At 36.6% G+C, this 20941-nt stretch overlaps 2 protein-coding genes across 2 annotated transcripts; both read left to right on the top strand.

Moving 5' to 3' along the window:
• Positions 1-3286: 3286 nt before the first annotated feature.
• Positions 3287-7592, top strand: mrps21 (mitochondrial ribosomal protein S21). Its single transcript, XM_042506525.1, has 2 exons — positions 3287-3390; positions 4951-7592. Exons 1-2 carry the CDS (start codon positions 3308-3310, stop codon positions 5129-5131), a joined length of 264 nt encoding a protein of 87 aa, XP_042362459.1. The 5' UTR covers positions 3287-3307; the 3' UTR covers positions 5132-7592.
• Positions 7593-10839: 3247 nt separating this feature from the next.
• Positions 10840-19732, top strand: ciarta (circadian associated repressor of transcription a). The gene is made up of 6 exons (XM_042507229.1): positions 10840-11065; positions 14395-14745; positions 14851-14926; positions 15513-15591; positions 15707-15860; positions 16443-19732. Exons 2-6 carry the CDS (start codon positions 14395-14397, stop codon positions 16773-16775), a joined length of 993 nt encoding a protein of 330 aa, XP_042363163.1. The 5' UTR covers positions 10840-11065; the 3' UTR covers positions 16776-19732.
• The last annotated feature ends 1209 nt before the right edge of the window (positions 19733-20941 follow it).

Here is a 20941-nt window from a genome sequence, read left to right as displayed (position 1 = left end):
TTCCAGTAAGTCCTTTGAAGTTGGTGCTCGGATATTAAGTGTTAATTGTTTTTTGTTTTTTTTTTCTCATTTTGGTTAGGCGCAATTATTTGACAAGAAGTGCAGAAAATAAGTGATAGGTGGCCTTTATAAATGAGCAATAAAAATGAAAAATGGATTAATGGGTTAAGTTTTCCACAATCTGAGTGTGAAATCAGATACCAGGGTTGATGTTCTCACCGCCACAGTGGGTGGGGGGATGTAAAGCTGGTAATGAAACAACAAATAGATAAGACTTACAGCTGGAGGCAACCACCCAGGAAGGTGCAATCTGTATCCAAATTTAAGAGGGAGGATACACACATTATAAACAAATAGCACATAGGCTATCAGTTTTATTTACCCAACACATCTCATCCTGTCCTTATCTGAACTGGACAGGGGTGGGGGCATGTTTTTAGTTTGGCCCATGTTCCTTTCACTAACATGTAGGGGTGGGCTTTATGATCTATTCTGCACTCAGACACCAGGGGGCGATGGAGATTGGAAAGTTATGCTTTGGGGGAGCTGTCATGCTCCATGGTTAGCAATAAACTGATACACCTCCAATTACAAACCAGTCACAAACAGCAATATGCAATCGAGCACCAGTCCTGCTTAAAAAAAATAGCTTGACCAGTTTAAAATGGTTAAGCCGGTTGACCAGTTTAAGGTATGTTTTCACATAATTTTTGATGGTTTAGCTGGTCATACCAGCTTGTGATGTCTAGTCGGTATGTCCATTGATGTTCCTGTAAGATGTAAACCAAATTAATGTCCTTGAGTATGGAGAAATGACTGTCACAGGGATGTATGAAAAGCAAAGGGCATAAATCACTTAAGTGTACTATCATGGGATATACATAAAGATAAATGTGTGCCATAACCATTGGTCATAACCACAGACTGTATATAAAGTCTATAGTCATAGCTGACATCATGGTGGATGTTACTGTGAGTGTGCTTACATGGACACAAATGACCCATTTATGATCAGGTTTTTTTAATATCCCGATTATTTGTTTGAGCACATAGGTTAAACACCGTATTCCATTTACGAGAAACCCAAATATGCTAGCTGGAGTGCTAAAAAAAACAAACAAACAAAAAACTGGAATGTATAGGGATTATGAGTAACCCGGGCTCATGTAAACACCATATCTGGGATATGATCATAACAAGGATACGCCTCATGAACGACTTATTCGTGTACACGTAACTGTTAAAATTTAACTGCAATGGAACTCTGTCAATAAGGGTTGCTATAGCAACAGGATGTGCAATGTGAAAATTCCAATTTTTTATTTCAGTGTTTTAATTCAATAAATGCATTTATACTGAGTGCAATGCTGCCTTCGAGTATAAGTATAAATTCATCTAAATAAACAGATTAAAGTGAACTAAATCAGAATAATTGGGATAATGGAGATGTGTTTGATAATAGCACCCCAAGTGGACTAAAATTTAGCGGCAGAGCCTCTTTACGTACAACCTAATTTTCTTTATGTTAAAGACTCACTTTCTGTTCTTTTTTTGTCCCTTACATGCACTTGCACACTGCCAAGAATATTTCATCAGGTCTGGAGCAGAAGGGGTGCTTCTGGAAACATGATGCAGCGCATTCACCCAACAAAAGGAGTCATGATGTTATCTGTGCTAGTTGTCTCAAGCATTCCTCCCTGTGGCACCATGCAGCTACTGTACCCTATAGAGTTACACACTAACATGGGGATTAACCTCACTGGGCGATTTATACAGAAGTAAAGACTAGGATAGCACTACAGTTTAACTTTTTATTATTGGCACGCGGACGATTTAGGCAAGACGCCCTTCTTCAACGTGTATTCTGGCAATGTCACAAACAATAAGCACAGGAGGGGTTAATTATTGGTGACTGCAACTAGCACAGTATACCAGTTTTCAAATCATTTAGCTAAATATAGCTGTATATTGTTACCTATAAAAGCACTTTTAAATGCAAATTAGACCTACCATCCAGGCCAGCATTCACCGCTGGCTGACCTCGGACTGAGGACAACAGCAGCTCACAGATGAGAACAAGAAGAAGAGGAGAATGACCCTGATGAAAGGATAACACTGGACACTGCTGTACCTGTTGCTATGGCAACGGATGTAGTTTCATTAATCAGTGTTTCCCCTGAAAGCAATCTCCCTCCCTTTATAATAACTATAACATCTGCTGTTGGGTTTTAGTGGTTTGTTTGTTTTTCTGTTTATTCACATGTTCACACATTCATTTAGGAGAATCAATTTAAGCGTTTGCTGTCATAAATAGCTATATGCCTTCTTTATTCAGGCCTATATTCAATTTTGCAGGGATGACTAAAATGCATTGGTGGAAGGAGTATTTAGATATTTTTATTTTAAAAGTAAACTTAAAAGTAGCCTTCTAGTAGTTTAAACACTGTAGAAATCCTTTGTTACAAGTAAAAGCCCTGCATTCAAAATCTTACATAGGTTAAAGTCCAAAATATTAGCATCGAATTATACTCAAAGGACAAAAAGTGAAATAACTCATTATGAAGAATGGCCCATTTTGGAATGTTATAGGCTACTATATTGTTCAGTTTCAATTATTAATGAATTTATGTGAAAATCACTCTAATTTTACAGCTGGTACTTACTATACATTCTACTCTGTAGCTATTTTCCCCAAACTTAAATAAACTTTTGTCTTTATCCACAAAAGACATCGTAATTTAGTTGTTGATTATATTGGTTGGCTATCAATAATCTGAAACCACAAAGTAAGCTGTAAAGTAAGTTACAACTAATGTTGTAAAATAAATGTAATGAAGTAAAAAGTACAATTTTGGCATCTGAAATGTCATGGAGTAGAAGAATAAAGCTGAAAAAATGAAATAATAAAATAAAATAAAATAAAATAAAATAAAATAAAATAAAATACTTTAGTAAAGTACCTCGAAATTGTTGTTAAGTGCAGTCCTTGGGTAAATATACTTAGTTACATTTCACCATTTCTAAAATACGGCTATTTTTTAATGTGATTTGTAGACTTCATAAAAAACAAAAACTACATCCTGGTAGTATTGAAAAAAATAAGATAAATGTTATAACAAATATGAAAAATTATTCCATAAAAATTATTCCATAAAATAACAAGGTAGACTCATACAAGCAATTTAAGTTTTTCACCAGAATGATTAAAGCGTCACCTAGCGTTGATTTATGAGTTTTCCTGATCCCGGAACCTTTTGCAGATGTATGTTTCCATCCGGTTGGCATTTGAATTGACACCGGTCTCATCATGTCGAGGCACCTTCGCTTCATTGCGCGGACAGTGATGGTCCAAAACGGCGACGTTGACACGGCGTACAAGACTTTAACCAGGTGAAACTCTTGTTTTTAAGATTAAATTCATCATAAAAGTCGCTGTTCTCGAGGGAACGATAAGCTAACGTTAGCTTAGTTCGCGTTAGCCTTCCGCTCAATGTCACAGAGCTGCGGCTGCGCAGTGGGGTCACTGTTAGCTAGAGGCTAACCATTAACTTTAATGTTTTAATGATTTTAGGTATTTCGTTTGATATATTTAGACGTAGATAAAATAATTTTAACACCACAATAAAGGGGTTTGAAGTCACCGGTAACATAATCAATGTTTCTAACGATGTTAAGCATTTAGTGTTAGCAGCTGATGTGTTTTATTCGGTTTTATTTCTAATAGAGCTCACATGAAGCCAGATAATGTTCACATAAACTGCAGATTCATTACAACAGGTGCAGGATTTTAACCACCTTCGACTAAGATTAACAAGTTTCAACTGAAACCTAGGTTTGCCTTCCAGTCTGCGTATGGAAACGCAAAAGTCCATTGATAAATAAAAAAATAATCAAAAACAGGCATTATGAAATGAGTATTTGAAGAAATTATGAAAGCTCAACTCATTGTCGTGACTTTATTGGAAATCACTTTGCATCATTATAGACAATTTATTTCAAAATATATTATAGACATTTTATTTAAAAAGTTAAATATCTGTTCTTATTTTATTATGGCATAAAAACTCTGAAAATAAGAGGAGCGTCTTAAAATTATTCAGAATTCTTTATTTATTTTATATTGGACACTTTGGAGATCCATAAATGTGACCAACATTGTAATGGAGTCATTTTATTGTTAAATTGTTTCAAACTTTAAGTCACTTTGAGATGACAGTGACATTTGTGACATCATGATAAATATTTCCTCAGCTGAGAAGATTATTATATATACATATTTTTTGCTTGTCAGTAATTCAGAAAACATCTCAAAAGATGTTATTAAATTTCTTCAAAGTATTTTTTGATGCAGGTTCAGGAATTCACAAAACTAATTCTTAACATTGCAAAACAGGTCATTGCTTGCCCTACTGTATTGCTGTTATTATTATTATTATTTATTATTATTATTTATTAATTTCTTACACACACACTGTATCCACTGATTGTCTGCTGTAGTGTGTAATTCATTCAAGATCCATACCCAGGTAATTTTTAAAATTTATAATATAATATAATATAATGTATATGTAAAATAAAAAATAATTTACAGGGATTGCAAAGTATTGGGAAATGTAAGCAGTTGCAGTGCGTTCCTGGCTTTGATTATAATGTGTTTAAACTAAAGAAATATTCTTGAATCAATATTTCAGGGGTCTGAATCTTCATTTCAACTGTATGGCAATGCATTTGTGTGTTTAGTTGTCTTCGAGGTTAATCATTAAGAAATCCATGTGCCATATTAACACCTTATGTCATAAGTGTTTTCTGCTGCACTATTCTCTTGTTTTTTATTTTCAGTTGTAAGGGGTCCACTAGTGTCACTTGTATTTCTATTTCCATTCTCCCGTTGAACTGAGTGTCTTAAATGCAACCTCGAGTGTCATCTTTTCTCTTCTCTGCATACTCCAGGTTCCTGACTCAGGATGGGATTATTGATACAGTGAAGCGCAAGCGTTACTTCGAGAAGCCCTGCCGAGAGCGGCAGCGGAAGAACTTTGAGAAGTGCAAGCGGATCTACAACTCGGAAATGTCCAGAAAGATTGCCTTCATCTCCAAAACAAACAGAGAGGATCCCTGGCTCGGCTGCTAGTGGAATGATTGTGATGAAACGGGACGTTGTCAGTGGACTTGTTGAGACGGGGCAGAGTGGAAGAAGCAATCAAGACCAACACAATATCACTGTTGCATCTAAATGGACTGACTGAGAAAAGCGACTTTCATCGTTAAACAGTAAAAGGAAGATGTTTGTTGGCGTGCATTCATTTTCAAGTCAACTCTGGACTCTTTTTTTTAATTTTCTCCTCAAAATTTGGCATGAAAAGTGCGTGCTTGTTCTCATTCTGGGTTGTAACGGGCAGGTTAACGAATACTTGTTTGACGATATTTTGTGTTTTAAATCACACAGTCTTGCCAATGAAAAAAACGAATAAATTCGTGACATTTTCTGAAAATCTTTAGTGAACATATATTTATCACAATTATTTTCTATTTAAGGGTTCAGTGTGTAGGATTTATTCAGGATTTACTGGCAGACATGGAATCCAGTACAGTAAGTGTCTTTTCTTTAGTGTATAATCACCTGAAAAGAAGAATTGTTGTGTTTTTGTTACTCTAGAATGAGCTGTTTATATCTACATTAGGAGCAGGATCTTTTTACGGGAGATAATCATGTCGTGCCGCCATGATTCTACAGTAGCCCAGAATGGACAAACCAAACACCGGCTCTAGATAAAACCTATTACATTTTCATGTCAGCCACTGTGGTTAAAAGCCGCTGTGTTGGAAAAAAAAACACAGATTTTTGAACATCCTTTATTCGGTATTTAGATCACCGGTTCCTGTTGAAAAACCTTATGAACATCTGGATCTTAAATTATGACGGAAAAGAGACGAGCACAGATTATCAGGTGCCGGGCTAGTGGCTTTCTGAAATGCAAAACAGCAACACAGAAACACTGATTTGTACTGTGAAACCACTTTTTATTCAGTATTTTTACCGGTTTAAATCACCGGATCTGTTTGTTTCCGAGAGAAAAGGACCTCTGCGGATAATTCAGCTCTCTGTAAAAAAAAACTCCTGATCAATGAACACTGAAGGAATTATAACCGGGACAAGTTTTAGTTTGGTTGTAATCTGCAGTTCTCACCACTAGATGCCACTAAATCCCCCTAAATCTTAGACTCTGCTCTTTAAAACAGTAAAGACAAATGAGTATCTGCATATAAAACAGGGTTCCCACAGTCATGGAAAACCAGGAAAAGTTAGTAAAAATTATTTAAAATTTTGGAGAAGTCATTGTTTTGTGTGCAGTGAGATTGTTGGTGTTATCTTCCATGAATAACATTCCTCATAATTTAAAATAATGGCCAATTTATTCTCTGTCGCTGACAACATAATGTAAGTCTGATATGTGTTGATGCGTGTCGCATACGTTTCTTAATTTCCAGCCCGCGTTTTGTCTCTACCCTCATGTGAAATGATGTTTTAATAGAATTTAAATCTAGCATGTCTGAAAAACACCACCCAAGTGGGGCAAGAAAAAAAAAGCTTACTTAGAAAAATCATGGAAAAGTTTTGAGATTTTCAATGAAATGTGGAGCAACCCTGTCAAAGTCAGCATACGGCATAAAGAGATAAAAGCTTCGGAAGTAGTTTGATTTGACCTCTTTTGCTGGAGGAAACCCGAACAATGCGGGGGATGGTTTTGTGGGAATGGGGTCTCAGCTCAGCAGCATCTCACCGTTAATTAATTCAAGGTCACTACTGCACAGTGTGGCGTTAATGTCAACTGATGATGTCGGCCACCTCCCCGCAAACTCCCATCAGCAAGACGCATCGCCCGCGCTCGTCTGTCAGGGCCCCGAGCTTTCACCACAGGGGGCTTTAATGTTTGCACTCGCCCTCGCTCCCCTCACACAGGGAGAGTTAAACATTTGCAGCAGGATCACTTGTCTTAGAGGTTACTAGGTCATGTTGATATCCTGTCCTGTGGCTTCAGTCAATGGGTGGCACTGTAAGGAGTGAAGGGAGCAGTTCAATAGTTGACCTATATTTTAGCACTGAAAGAAAATGACTGATGATGCTGGTTCCTCCTTTTAAAGGGTCAGTTCGTCTACTTTTGAAAAAATTATTTTTCTGTCATCCCTAAGGGTTAAAAACTTCAACAGTAATGCATCTTTCCAGAAAAACGCTCTGTTATTGTGGATAATCAGGATTTCTCGGAGTTACTTTTGGACGAAGAAATAGTGAAAACATGGAAACTGGTTGTGTTCTGTGAATTAGTCAGTGACACGAATGTTGCTGTTGATTTTATTTTCTCCATGGTTTGAGCTCCACAGCTGAATTTTCTTTCACCTCTGTTGAACTGTGGTGGCAATGAACATTGTCTCTGAATGGCTGCGTATATGAAAATGTTTTTTTGTTAATTGTACTATAATTTCTGTCATTTGGTTCTCTGGTTCTGTCTGTGGTTGTGCAGTCAGTGTCAGCGGGCAGTAATATGATGCAAATGTTTTTCTTGGCCTCTTACCAACATGGACACTCAAACACACTGCAGCTTCCTTTGTCTCTGACAAATATCAACCAGATGTCACTGCTTTAATTATCCATTTATTGGGCAATGTCATGTCAAAGACCTGCTCACACCTGGTTTGACAGCAGTTCTGTGTCCCCAAACAAGCTCCCTTTACATATCCAACAGCTTTAACTCATGCAACGGTGCAATATTGTCTGCAGAGTACACACAAAAGTGTTGCATTTTTAAAAAAAAATGTGAGTATAATTTTAGGGTTATCGCATCAAAAAACATGATGACATACATTCAAGGCTTCATTCAAAAAATGTAAAAAAAAAAAAGCAAAAAACATTATGTTTAATAAAGCCCTAAACTAAAGTGTCTCCACCACTATAAAACAATAGAGGGATACACACTATAAGCTCTGTGCTCCAAGGCTTAACCCTTTGAAATCTGAGCCAACTGACTTTCCTTCAAAAACATGGGAAGAAGGCAATGAGCCCTGAAAAAAACATTACCCAGAAATTAGAAGGAAATTAGTAAAGTACAGCAAAATAACCTGAAATTTAGTAACAAAACAACGAAAAATATATATTTAAAAAAAAGGACCTGAAACCTGATGCTAAAAATATAATCATTCTGTAAAATAATTCAAAAATATTTAACTATGATAATTGGAAATAAAGTAAAAAAAAAACAAAAACATTTATCTAAATCTACTCATTTCTTGCTCATTGTCTTTTTCCCCATGTTTCTGGAAAAAAATCGCTTCAGTAGGGTTCAAAAGTTTAACTACATGTGAAAGGTGCCTGAATACAGCACAAAAAAGGAAAGAAAATGGATGTGTTGATCCAGGTTTCAAAGGCTTAATAACAATTAGAGTCAGGTTTGTTTTCTTAGATGTCATCTGCAACAACATCATAAACCCAACTTGCTTGTACTTTTTACTGTACAAGTAAACTGTAAAGGCAGTAAAACAGTAGAGGCACGTGTGTTAGTGTTCACTTTTTTTAGTACAAAGCGAGCCTGTTGGCCAATGTTTGCATGGCTCCTCTATCACCTGATAGTGTTGACCAAATCTGTTTTCATGGTGACGGTATCTATTTTGCAATCAAAACAGGTGGAACTAAATGTGCATACTCCAGGATCAAACTGTTTTCAAACCAACGAGCTCCAGACAACAATGACACGATCTACAACGGCAAAACATCACTGATCTGCTGAAAGGACACCCAGAGACTGCTTGGAAACTCAACATGCACTTGAGAGCTCTGTTCTGTTTTAATTGAGTCATTTTTTTGATAATGACAACAACAACAATTCATCACTATTGCACTATAATTCTGTTTTATAGCAGTCTCCACAGATGTTTGGCTGCCTGGCTCATTGGCACTCCCTTTTCCTATATTCTGCCATGCATCCAGCACCTGTTACATGTCCCTAATAATAGTAATCATTATTATCATTATTACCATCATAAACATTTGCCTTTTGGTTATAAGCAGCTGTGTCAGCTCTGCAAGCCGTCACAAGCTCCTGCAGGTAAGAGCGACCTATTTTTGCACAGGACAATAAAAGTGATTCACTCTTCAGCATATAGCAATCTTATTATGTAATTATGTAAGTCTTTGTGTCCCGAGCTTTCTGTCTCTGACTATAATAGGCCTATGATGCTACATCCCATAATCTTGTCTGTCTTACCTGCATTCATTTAGACACTGAAAACCCTTAAGCTTGTCCAGTACACAAAAAAAAGTCCAATTGGGCTGAATTTGCAGAAGGTGCACACTATAACTTACTTTTCTGCATCACATTTAATCCCAACATGTTCACTTCATCAAAATGATATAATGTTTTACGATTATGACATATAGAGAACAAGGAGTAGAGGGTTGAAAGGGTTCATGGCAATGAAGTGGGGCATCTGTATTGTATCTGTGTTGTTAAATTGGACAAATAAACATGCTATATTTAAGACAATTACTGTTTTCTACTTTGTTTTGTTCAATCTTTTATGCATAAGCTATAGTTGGGGATAAATTACTTATCAGGCCTACTGGGCACAGGCCAAGGAGCCCAAAGTGTCAGGTGTCAGACCTTCACCTGCAAATGTTACTCAAATGAACACATGTCGAGTAGGAAGATACACAAAAATAACCACAGACACAAAAAGACCTCAAAGAGACATAAAACAACAATAAGACACTAAATGAGGCAAACCCCCCCCAAAAGACACTAAAGACAGCCAAAATGAGATTAAAAAATGACTACAAAGAGATAAAATGGCCACAAAGAGACACAAAACAGCCATATTCAGAGACACAATATGACCACGAGGAGACACAAAATGACAAAGAGACACAAAACCACCAAAAAAAGACACAAAACGACCCAAAAAGACACTAAATTGCCTCAAATTGACACAGAACAACCACATGGAGACACAAAATACTGAACCGCAGGGGGTGCATGCCTACACCATCCAATTAGATGAATATAAATTTAAAATAAAAATAAAAAAGAATAATGGATGCTCCTCAGTTATCCTTATTTGGATACAACACAAATCTGCAGTCAGCCTTAGAACATCTATGCATGGATTTACAAAAATACAGAAACAATACATGTACTCAGCTTAATGCAGCAGGTCTATGTCCCATGCACACGCCACAACACCAGGGAGGAGGCAAAACAATGTTGTGTAACTCTTGGTCAGATCCAGACTGTTTACTGCGGGACTGGGGAACATGCACTAGGTCCTCATTTTATTTTAATCTTCGGACACCCAGAGCTTCTTAACATAGAGCACCTACGCCATGTGTGAATGTGGCAAAACATGACAATGCACAAACCATACATTCCTTTATATATCATGCATTTTGTTTGTTTTTGCTACAAATTCTAACAAAAACACATTAAAACACCACCAGTCTGACCTCTAACTACACTTATATTTCCCCTCGAAAAGTGGTATATCCATCAACGCTCGTGACCCAATATGCATACCAAAATTTTAAGCACATGCCAGTTGCCGCGTGCTGTCCCTGTCTTCCTCCAGCAGCCACACCACTCACACGTGCGGCGGCTGGAGGTGCGGTGGGAACTACGCACCCACCAGCCAATCGGCGCTGTGGATGCTGCTGATTGGCTAAACCTCCCAGCCAATGAGAGACAGATGGAACGCCGCTTCAGCCAATCGCGTCTCTGTACCGACCCTGCACGTGTAGCGTCAGTTGCGTGGGTACATTTCGAACAGGTTGGAAATCTGACAGAGTAAACGAAACACGGGCCGAGGTAGAAGTACAAGGGCGGGACTGAACACAAGTACTGCCCGTAATACAGGCTGTATGTGCGGGTATTTTCTCCTAAAGATAGCAGTTAGCTTTGTGGAGGGTACTTTCTACAAGACTTTAGATTATTCAACTCGCACAACCAGCGTAACGTGCCTTCTCAAGCGCCTGCGTTTTATTTTAACGGTTTTGTGAATCTAGTTCTGCTCCGACTAGAAGGTAAGTACTCTCTTCTCTCATATTTTTACTCTTTTTAGAGAAATTTGCTGTTAATCCGACTTATAAATTGTTTAGTCGTTAACTAGAATAACGTTAATTAGCCATTTTTTGGTCGTAACTTTTAACAGATTGTCTAGCTTAGTTGACTTTCGGCATCAATGACGTAGGCCTAATACATTCAGTTTTATGTAACGTACGTAACATAAAGGAAACACGTATTCTCCATATGTGAGCTTTTGCACATACTCTGATCAATTGTGCGTTACAAAATTAAAAATAAACTTTACAGCTCACATTTTAAAACAGTGAAATTGTATTTTTATTTTTGTGATTTAATATTATGTTTTTATTATGTATGTTTTACATATTAATACATTAATATTTTTCCATATACTACATAATTACACTATCATTCTACTATTGTATTAAATCGTATTTTTAAAAATACTTAAATACTATTTTCATTAAGTCTTTAATATGTTTATTGTATCAGAATCAAAACAGGGTTTATAACCAAGTAGGTTTTTAATAAGGGACTGTACTTTATCAGAGTAGGAAAGAGTAATATATATAAATATATATATATGTTAATTAAGGTACAGTCCCGAAGTGAAAACCTACTTGTTAATAAATCTGATTCTGATACAATAAACATATTAAGAGGAAATCATAAAGTCAAGTTCTGCAAAAGTCAAGAACATAAATAAAATAGAAAAATTACAATAAAAATATAAAAAAATATAGGCTATGATAGCAAAGATGTACAATAAAACTGTTTTATTGTGTGTGCAAGTTTTTGCCGAATGTGCAAAATATTGATCAGGGTCTGTGCAAAAGTTCACATATAGAGAATATGTACAATAAACCAGGATAATAGTTGACATGCAGTGGGTCAAACCACATAAAAGGGTTAAAGTGTTTGTCATTTATGTTGAGGTTGGATGAGGGTTTGTTATTTTTGTTGAGGTTATATGAGGCTTTGTTATTGTAACTGAGGTTATACGAGGTAATCACAGAACAGGTTGTAACATCAAACATCTGTCCTCAGATGACCAGGAGCTTTCTACTGGAGTCCAGAGCTTCATTTTGTGCTTCTATTCTGAGGAGAATAGACACACATTAAAATAATGCATTCCCTCCCTAGCCCCTTACCCTAACTCTAACCGTCACAACTCAGTCAGAAACTCTAACCTGAACCTTAAAACCAAGTCTGAATCCTCAAACAGGCCTTTGATTGTCTGTCTGAAGGTGAGGAGCAAAAGCCTTACTTTCCTAAAATGTCCTCACTCTTAAGGTTTAAAACTCAAATTTGTGCTCACAAAGATAAATATGTCAGTTCACACACGCACACGCACGTGTCTCCCTGCATGAGTTGATGTGCTCTTTTCCAATGTGATAATCCATCAAACTTGATCGTTTGCCTTGTCCTCATCTCGGTTCTACTGTGCTTGCTGAGACTTGGTGAAGACATTACTCACAGCTCTTGGCAGCCAGTGCCATTTCTAATTTGTACTGCGTGTTAAAGACAAAAGGATTGTGTTTGGGCACATTTGCTGGATATTGAAACAACAGTATGAATAACTCCAAGTTTATACACACCCTTTACTGTGTAATAATGGTTGATATAATGTCAATATTGGGATTCTTGGGATTCTTGTATTGGAAGCCTTAACTGCACATTTTAAAATTTTGCACACCTGTTACTGAGTAATATTATTAGTAATATGTATCAATATCTTTTAAAAAGCAGCAATACTATATTAAAGCTAAAAGTACGGTGATTTTTCATTTAGTGAGTAACATAGTGTACTAAATGCTTAACAGAATAGTCACCAATGGGATGGGAATTTCACAGAAATGCATTGATTGGTGCAATTGGAAGATATCAACAGATTGTCTTGAGTATATATTACACATATAATGTGGTAGAGTGGTGCAGGGGTCAGTCCAAGAAGCCAAAAGACAAAAAGCCAATCCGATTTTTCTGTTGGATTTTGAATTCTTGCAGAAAATAAACTCTGTGGCAAACAAACGTTTATGACACTTACACGTTTTGTTTAGCGATGCAGTCGGCAGAATAAAAACCAAAGGTTAGGCTATAAAATGCACACCATGGTCACAGGACTTAACCGGTGCCACCACAACGAGGCTGTAAAGTCGTGTTGAAGTTGATGACGTTCAGTCGTCTCATTTAGCCTTATTTTAAGACAGGTCAAGCCTTCAAAACTCATGAGAGGGGGCATTTACTGATGTATTTTATGTCTTAGAACAAAACGTGTAGCAAAAGAAGACTCACAAACAGAACAAAAAAAAGATTCAGACTAAATCTCGCTTTGTTCTGTGTGTAAAAAGTCAAACATAGGACAGTTTTTAAGCTGCAGCTCATCCCATGCCTACCATTACAACAAAACGTGAAAATATCTTCAGTAGGGCTTGATGATATGGAGAAAATAAAAAATTATATTTTTGACCATATATGTTGATACTTCATATTTACATAGCCTAGCAACGATGTTGTAGGGTTGACTGTTCGCGCTAGGGGTCGACCGATATTCGTTTTTCAGTGCCGATACATACTATTAGTAGTGACACCGATAACCGATATTTGGAGCCAATATGCATTTACAATAAAAATGAAAAGATTTCTGTCAGTATTTAAAATTTGGAATATAACTCAAAACTTAAATGTTCAACATCATATGCAGCAAGTTCCCAGCAACTTTTTTTTTTTAAAAAGTCAAGTTAAAATGTAAATTAAAAAATGAATGAATAAAAATGGCTTCTTGAGGTTTTAAAAAGTAGAAGTTCCTCCCATGCTTTTTAATTAATTAATTTTATCGATGATCAATAAAATAAAATGCAAATACAGATAATCAACAAAATGCCAAATATTGGCCCCAGTAATCTGCCAGGCCGATAATCTGTCGACCCCTTAAATTATCATAAGAAATGTGCATATAATGCTTAAGTGGGTAAAAGCAAATAATAAAACAGCTAAAACAGGGAGTTATGTCACTTTATTGTAATGCAGCCTTTAAAACCAGGAAGACAATACTTCGAATATTACCTAAAATCTAAGATGATATTTTGTCTCATATCACAATATCGATACAGTATTGATATATTTGCCCAGCCTTAGGCTTGTGTTAACCACAGATTTTATTTTAGGCATCCCAGTAGACTTTAAGACTAAAATGCTAACTCATTTTCAGGTTTTAGGACTTATTCATGTGGCTCTTTATACTGCAACCCTACCTGATTTTGCTCAGTGCCTAAAGTTGTTCTCATTGAAATTCTGTTTGGACATTATTATCTCCCTGTCTCCACAGATGAATTCACTGGGCAGTTCTTCCAAATGGCCGTCTTACGACTCACTAACGTCCTCCTCGAGCTTTATCTTCAGTGAGAGCGAGCACACTGAGGATGAAGCAGACGTCTTCTCGGAGGGAGAAGGAGACAGCGGATTAAGAAAGTCCCTCTCAGGTGATGAAAGAATCACACTCCCCGGACGTTACCTCAGTTTCCCGGCTCATTCAGATCAGCTGCACTCGAGGTCTAAGATGGACCAGCCGAAACACTGCCCTGAAGAAACCAAGCGTCTCGGCACAGCCTCCTCTCCAGGAGCTGCCACGTTAGCCTCATCTTCAGCGACACCTGGGGACCTCGCCTTCGCTCAGAAAGTAAGCACCCTTAAAGTCATTTCTTTTTTATTTATTTTTTTGTTTGTTTCAATATTTTTGTCAACAAAATAGATCAGTGCTCAAACTAGTCTGTCACTTTCTCAGTGTGCGGATTTGCAGAGGTTTATCTGCCCTTTGCTTGAGCTTCTTCATGGACTGAAGGCTGGGCGCTTTGACAAAGGTATGTGGTTGAGCAATAATTATGACTTGCATTTTTTCTCAAGTTTTAGTGCATCCTGTCATTGAAGTGCCAGTTTACCTTCAGGGTAACCGCAGATTCATAAAACGTCTTAATAGGAATTGAATTCCTTAATCTCAAAATACGGCCTTAATTGTTATTAAAATGTCTTAAATCATTCTTTCAAAAGTCTTAAATATGCACATATGCAGTGTATATGCACAATATGCATATACACTGGAAGAAGGATAACGTGAATAATTTTTTTCATTGTAAAATCTCAGAGCAATTGGTCATATCAACTACTCAAATAATTTACAAAATGCCGCTCACGTTAACATTACGCAAAGGAACCAGCAACACTCATACATTAACCACATCCGATTAAATTACAAATTAACAAGCATTTTGTGCTCCACTTTAGAAAGTTTTAGTAGATTGTGTAACATTTTAACTTGACCAAAAAAAATGTTAAATTTTTCTTAAATTTTATTTCCAAGTGGCATCAAAAAAGTCTTAAATCTCACTTGCCTTGAGCTGTAGTAATTCTGTATCTTGACATTTGGATGGTATGTTTTTATTTCTGCAGGTTTATCCAGTTTCCAGCAGAGTGTCGCTATAGACAGATTGCAGAGGATTCTTGGGATTTTACAGAGACCTGAAATGGGGTGAGACCAACAAAAACAACAATCCTAACATTATGACAGGAGTGGATATGGGGTTTTTGTCATTAACTTTTGTTCCTTAACTCTTTTTTTTTTTTTTTTTTTTTTTTTTTTGCAGCGAGAGATACCTCCATAACCTGCTGCAGATAGAGATGATGCTCAAAATATGGTTCCCTCGGGTGGCATTCCAGTCCACAGATGTACCGAGTCAGACCTCCACTCCCAGACTCCAACCACACTGGCACCAGAATCAGCTCCACATGCCAGTTAAGGTGAGCTTCATACCGGATGTTACCTTTGTTAAAGACTGTGCCTTCATTAAACCATGGGCATCACGACCCTTAAATATAAAAATTACAGTACTAAACTTATTTTTTAAATTAAAATTGGATTTTTTAACAACCAAGCATCCATGTGGAAAAAAAATAAATAAATAAAGAACAGGCAGGAGAGGGGAGCAAGAAGATAAAATGAGGAAAACTGCCCATTTTTTATATCTTGTGTTTGTGTGTCCTTTTTTTTTTATCATTCTGTGTTTCCTCTCTAACAGAAGCACAGAGATTGTGGCATTTGACCATTAAAGCCTGTAAGCAGGTTTTAGTAGATGTCCAAAATACAGTATGAACCTAAAAAATTAGCATTACAGGTCCTCTTTAAAAATATTATTCAGTAGATGATTCTGAGTGTACAAGCTTAAACTCCCCAGACTCGCGTCTGTGATTGATTCAGTTTAAAAGACTGGTTTATTAAATCTCGGGTTTGATTTAATATTCAGAGTTGTGACGAACTGAACCTTTGCTTTAAGACCTTGGTTTGTGATGGCTGTTATTTTTGGTTATACTGTCCCGTTCCAGAAGAGAAAACTGAGCTGGTCAGACCCCGATGACTCCAGTCAAGTCCCAACCAAGCAGCTGAAGCACCATGAACACGAGAGCTGCCGGGCCACGACCCCACACGACGCCGTTTCCACGTGTCTACCTGGATCACCCAAAAAACAGAAAACTCCAGAAGAGTCCGTTGAGGCGGCCGAACAAGTATTTACATACAGCACTGGCACGTCAGGCAGGCCGTTATATTTGTGTAGCAAGAGAGAAAAGATTTCTCTGCTCTCCCCGCGTGAGAGTCCAGCTACACAGGACAGCTCAGTGTCCTCAAGTGACATCATAACCACAACTGAATCACCTTAGCTGGCCTTAAGTGACCTTGCTCCCACATGGAGGTGCCACTGCATGCCCGCCTCAGTGCAGGCAGAGGGCGGACTTGCTTACATAAAGATTAAGTTAGGCGCAGAGCCAGTCTGCAACGGCCGTGAGGCATGTAACACCAGAGGAGGAGGAGGAGGAGAAATACAGAGAGACACTTATTAACCCTTAACCATCCAGTGGGGTTTATGATTACACCAGAGTTCTTGCACTATACTACGAGGAAGTGTTTATTGTCTGTGAGAATATCACTTTTTATATTCATTGACTTTGACTAAGTTAAAATAATGTTTGAAATACTTTACAAGTGTAATGCTTAAAGCAGTTTGTGCTCCGATTTGTTTTTTTTTTTTTCATATCATGGAACGCAGCCCCTACAGGAGCAGCATAGGGTTTCGTAACACTGGTGAAAAACAGACAAAAAAACAAAAAAAAAAAAAAAACCCAGATATCACTCTTATGTAAGTGAGAAAACACAGAAGATCATTGCTGGTAGAGTTTAAATCTGGAGCCATTAGTCAGTGTTCCATAAAATAATATTTCAAGAAAAAAAATCCCCCAATTCATTTCTTATATGAGAGGATGTGATAAGATCTTTTGGTTTTACTCTGTGGTCCAGCAACTTTTGATTGCCATTTTACACTACTTTTTTTTTTTTTTTTTTTTTTTACATTTTAGAGACCAAATTATTAAAAGATGAATCCACAAAATAACTGGCAGCTTAAAAGCATACTATGCAGGATTTTCTTTTAAAATATATATACTCTTAAAAAAGTAATCTCTCTCTTAATAATCACTCATGACACACCAGCAATGTGTGGTGGAGTCTGTATCCACAGAATACCTGCTTTCTGCTTGTATTTTCTTATTTTCTTCTTTTTTGTTTGGGACATTTATCGCCAAAAGCAGCGTGAGGTCAGGATTCATATCTTTCCCGCGGAATGACAGTATACGTGTGGCGGTAGCTGATGATGAGACGGAGATGTTTTTTTTTTTGTTTGTTTTGTCTTTTTGCGTTTTCTCACCTTAAAATCTGATATTTTGCGGGCCGATCGGTTCACAGCTGATCAGATCACATCAACAGATGAGAGGAGCTGTTTCACTTTCAACGCCTGACGTTCTGCTTCACCACCTCTGCCCCAAGTGCGCTATAAATAACCACATTTTATAGATATTTTTATAGTGCTGCTAATTAACAGTCCAGCTCCTAAAATGTATTTGTGGCTGCGGATGATTTAGAGGGCCATGGGTTGGAATCAAACCTGCAACCACTGCAGCAAGGACATAACCTTTGTGCATGAGGCTCCCGCTCTACCAGGTCAACTACTGGGTGCCACAGATAACATTATTTCTTGAATCCACTGCTTTGCTCTCATTTACACCATTTTCATTTTTGACCAGCCGGCTTTCTCAGTGTGGTTAAGCCGAGGAGTTTGAATATTGTGTTTACAAAACGTAAGCGACAGTCTTGCATAGTATGCCTTTAATTTATATCAATAATCATTCTCGAACAGTTACAAAAAATAAGAACACACATTATGAAAAATGGCATTTAGGAAGGTTAAAGTTGAATTTTGCCTGCTGATTGATTGTAACATGTTGGAGCAAAGGCATCATGCCAACATGTGCCAAACAAAACCGTTTTGCATTATCACATCATACGCACCTTACGCCACACTTGCTACTTTATTTATTTATGAGCACCTAGTGCAAACACCATTTTCTATGTAAATAAAACTAGATCTAGTTGCAATTCTAGTAAAAGAGCAAAATGCTGCATGGGAAGAACCACAATCTGATAGATCAGTAATTATTGAGGCATTTAAGGAAATCCAAGAAGCTTGGCTGGATGTTAATCTTACTCCATTAGCATAAAAAAAAACATCATATTTCATACATTACACACAACTTTCAAGTGACTTTTTTTATATTGTAGAATGAGCATAATATATTTAATCCTTTGTTGAATAGATGTATCTGCATTTTAGGTAAAAATGAGGAAAGGTTACACCATTTGTTAACATAAAAGAGTTGTTATTTATTAAAGATCTGTTTAAGAGGATCAGTACTTGAAAATGTTGAGGTACTTGAATCGGAGACTTTGTGTCATTTTGGCACTTTGGATGGAGCTAATTGAAAAGCATGAAAACTAAATTTAGCTCATTGTTTGCACAAAATGCCCCGAATATGTGTCATTGTGAAGAGAAAGAACAGCTTTTGTGTCCCATTTAAAATGGATTTGTGTCATGACTTGCTGTCGTAAAATCTTTATCACTCAAAGTGCTTTATTATTATTATTATTATTGATTTTGTAATACAGAATATCACAGAAATGTGAGAAAAAAAACAAACTCTTTCCATTCCTGAACACATCTCTCTCTCTCTCTCTTTAAAAATAACATTTGGATGTTTGCACCACCATATTTTAAATCAGATGTCATTCATGTTGAATGGTGTTTCATCTCTGGTGGTTTGTCACCAGTCAGCCTTACTAACAGACATCAAGGTAAACAAAAACTTGCGTCATCGGTCGTAGGAACAGTGTATTATTTATGAAACGATAGTGTAGTCGTCTCACCGCATATTATGTCATTGCAAACCAAATGAGCTGCTGTGTACTCGAAGATGCTGTTAGTCATTTTTATCTGCCCCTGAGTTTTGTTTATTAACTGTAAACGCGCTGGAGAACAATCGTGCAGTGTGGTGGTGTTTTGAAATGTAGCATCCAGCAGTGCAGGTTTTGCTGTGCTACGTTACACTTCTTTCATTTGTGGAAAAGGAGAAAAACTGAAAGTAGGGTAAAAATCTTATTCCCAGTTGTATGTCTCTGTTTGTGTTTCTCTCTATTTCTTTGTTTCTTATAATGAAATTGTCATTATTGGTGATTGATTGATAAATGCACATATTTTTATATATTAAATGAATGATGTGGTTCATCAAAATACAGTGTGTTTGTTGATTTCTGGAGTGAAAAACACTGACAGTCCAGGTTTGTCTGAAGTCAGTCGGATGGATCACATTTATGTGGCTTTAACATTTAAACTTTACTCTAATTCAAAGCTGTGCTTGCAGTGTCCAACCAATAGAAATCAAATGAAATGTTACCCACAGAGCGGCAGTCAAAGTTCTTATTTGTTTGCACGAGTTTGACTTTGTTTTTTCTTCTTCTTTTTTTTTTTTATAATGCATGATTGAAGTTTTATTATGCATGAGTTAAATGCAAATTTAATTAATCACTCTATAATAGCCTTTTCATAATTTCTCAGTTCATTGATTTATTATGATTAAACACAGAAAAGTCTATAATTATTTTATAATTATGCTGCCAGTACAGTTTTTAAAAACTTGCACCTCTACTCCACTGAACCTCAGCAGGAAATATTGTAGTTTTTTTCCACCACTTTTATTTGACAGATATAGTTCATTTGCACATTAATATTTTAAATATGAAACAAATTATCATCGTACAAATGATGCATTAATACTCATTAATCTGCCCAATAGAATTTAAATACTTGAATAAATAAAGAAATACTTGTTTAGCTCAGAGATGGGGGTTGGTTGGGGAAAGTGCAGGACCCTCCCTCCACCATAAAAGAGTTAGGCTATTAGATTTCAAAAACTTATGCTGTGATGATTGAAAATGAAAAGTGCAAGCACTTTATTTTTGGCCAAATTTTGAATGAGTCATTTATAAAAAGGTGATTTTGGTAAAATATCAGAATTATAAGCTTAGATTTGTTTCTGTTTTTCCCTGAAGGAAGCACTTGTCCCATGTGATGTGTCCAAGGACAGTTTGAAATTTGAAAATTCAATGACACCTTCTGTTTTAACAGTTTCTAATTTTTTAAAAATCAGCGGCAAAATAAATACAAAATACAGCCATTTAAAGATGTATGCCCCTTCCCTAACACCTCAGTGCTTAAAAAATTCAACAAACCTGAAGCGACAAGCAACTTGGTATAAAAAAAAAAACACATACTGCAAAAAAACTAAAATAAAATAAAAAAAAAAAAATATGTATATATAAGTGAAAAGGGGAGAGAAAATTACCTTGAAATTATTTTTTTTCTTAAATCTAAAATGATAATAATTTTTGTAACATAATTTAAAATATGTAAATATGATCAATTTAAGTTGTTATCCCTAGC

Source organism: Plectropomus leopardus, chromosome 18 (assembly GCF_008729295.1).
Source record: "Plectropomus leopardus isolate mb chromosome 18, YSFRI_Pleo_2.0, whole genome shotgun sequence".
Classification (NCBI taxonomy): Eukaryota; Metazoa; Chordata; class Actinopteri; order Perciformes; family Serranidae; genus Plectropomus; species Plectropomus leopardus.
The sequence above is the reverse complement of the archived record's forward strand: the minus strand, read 5'-3'. Positions and strand labels throughout refer to the sequence as shown.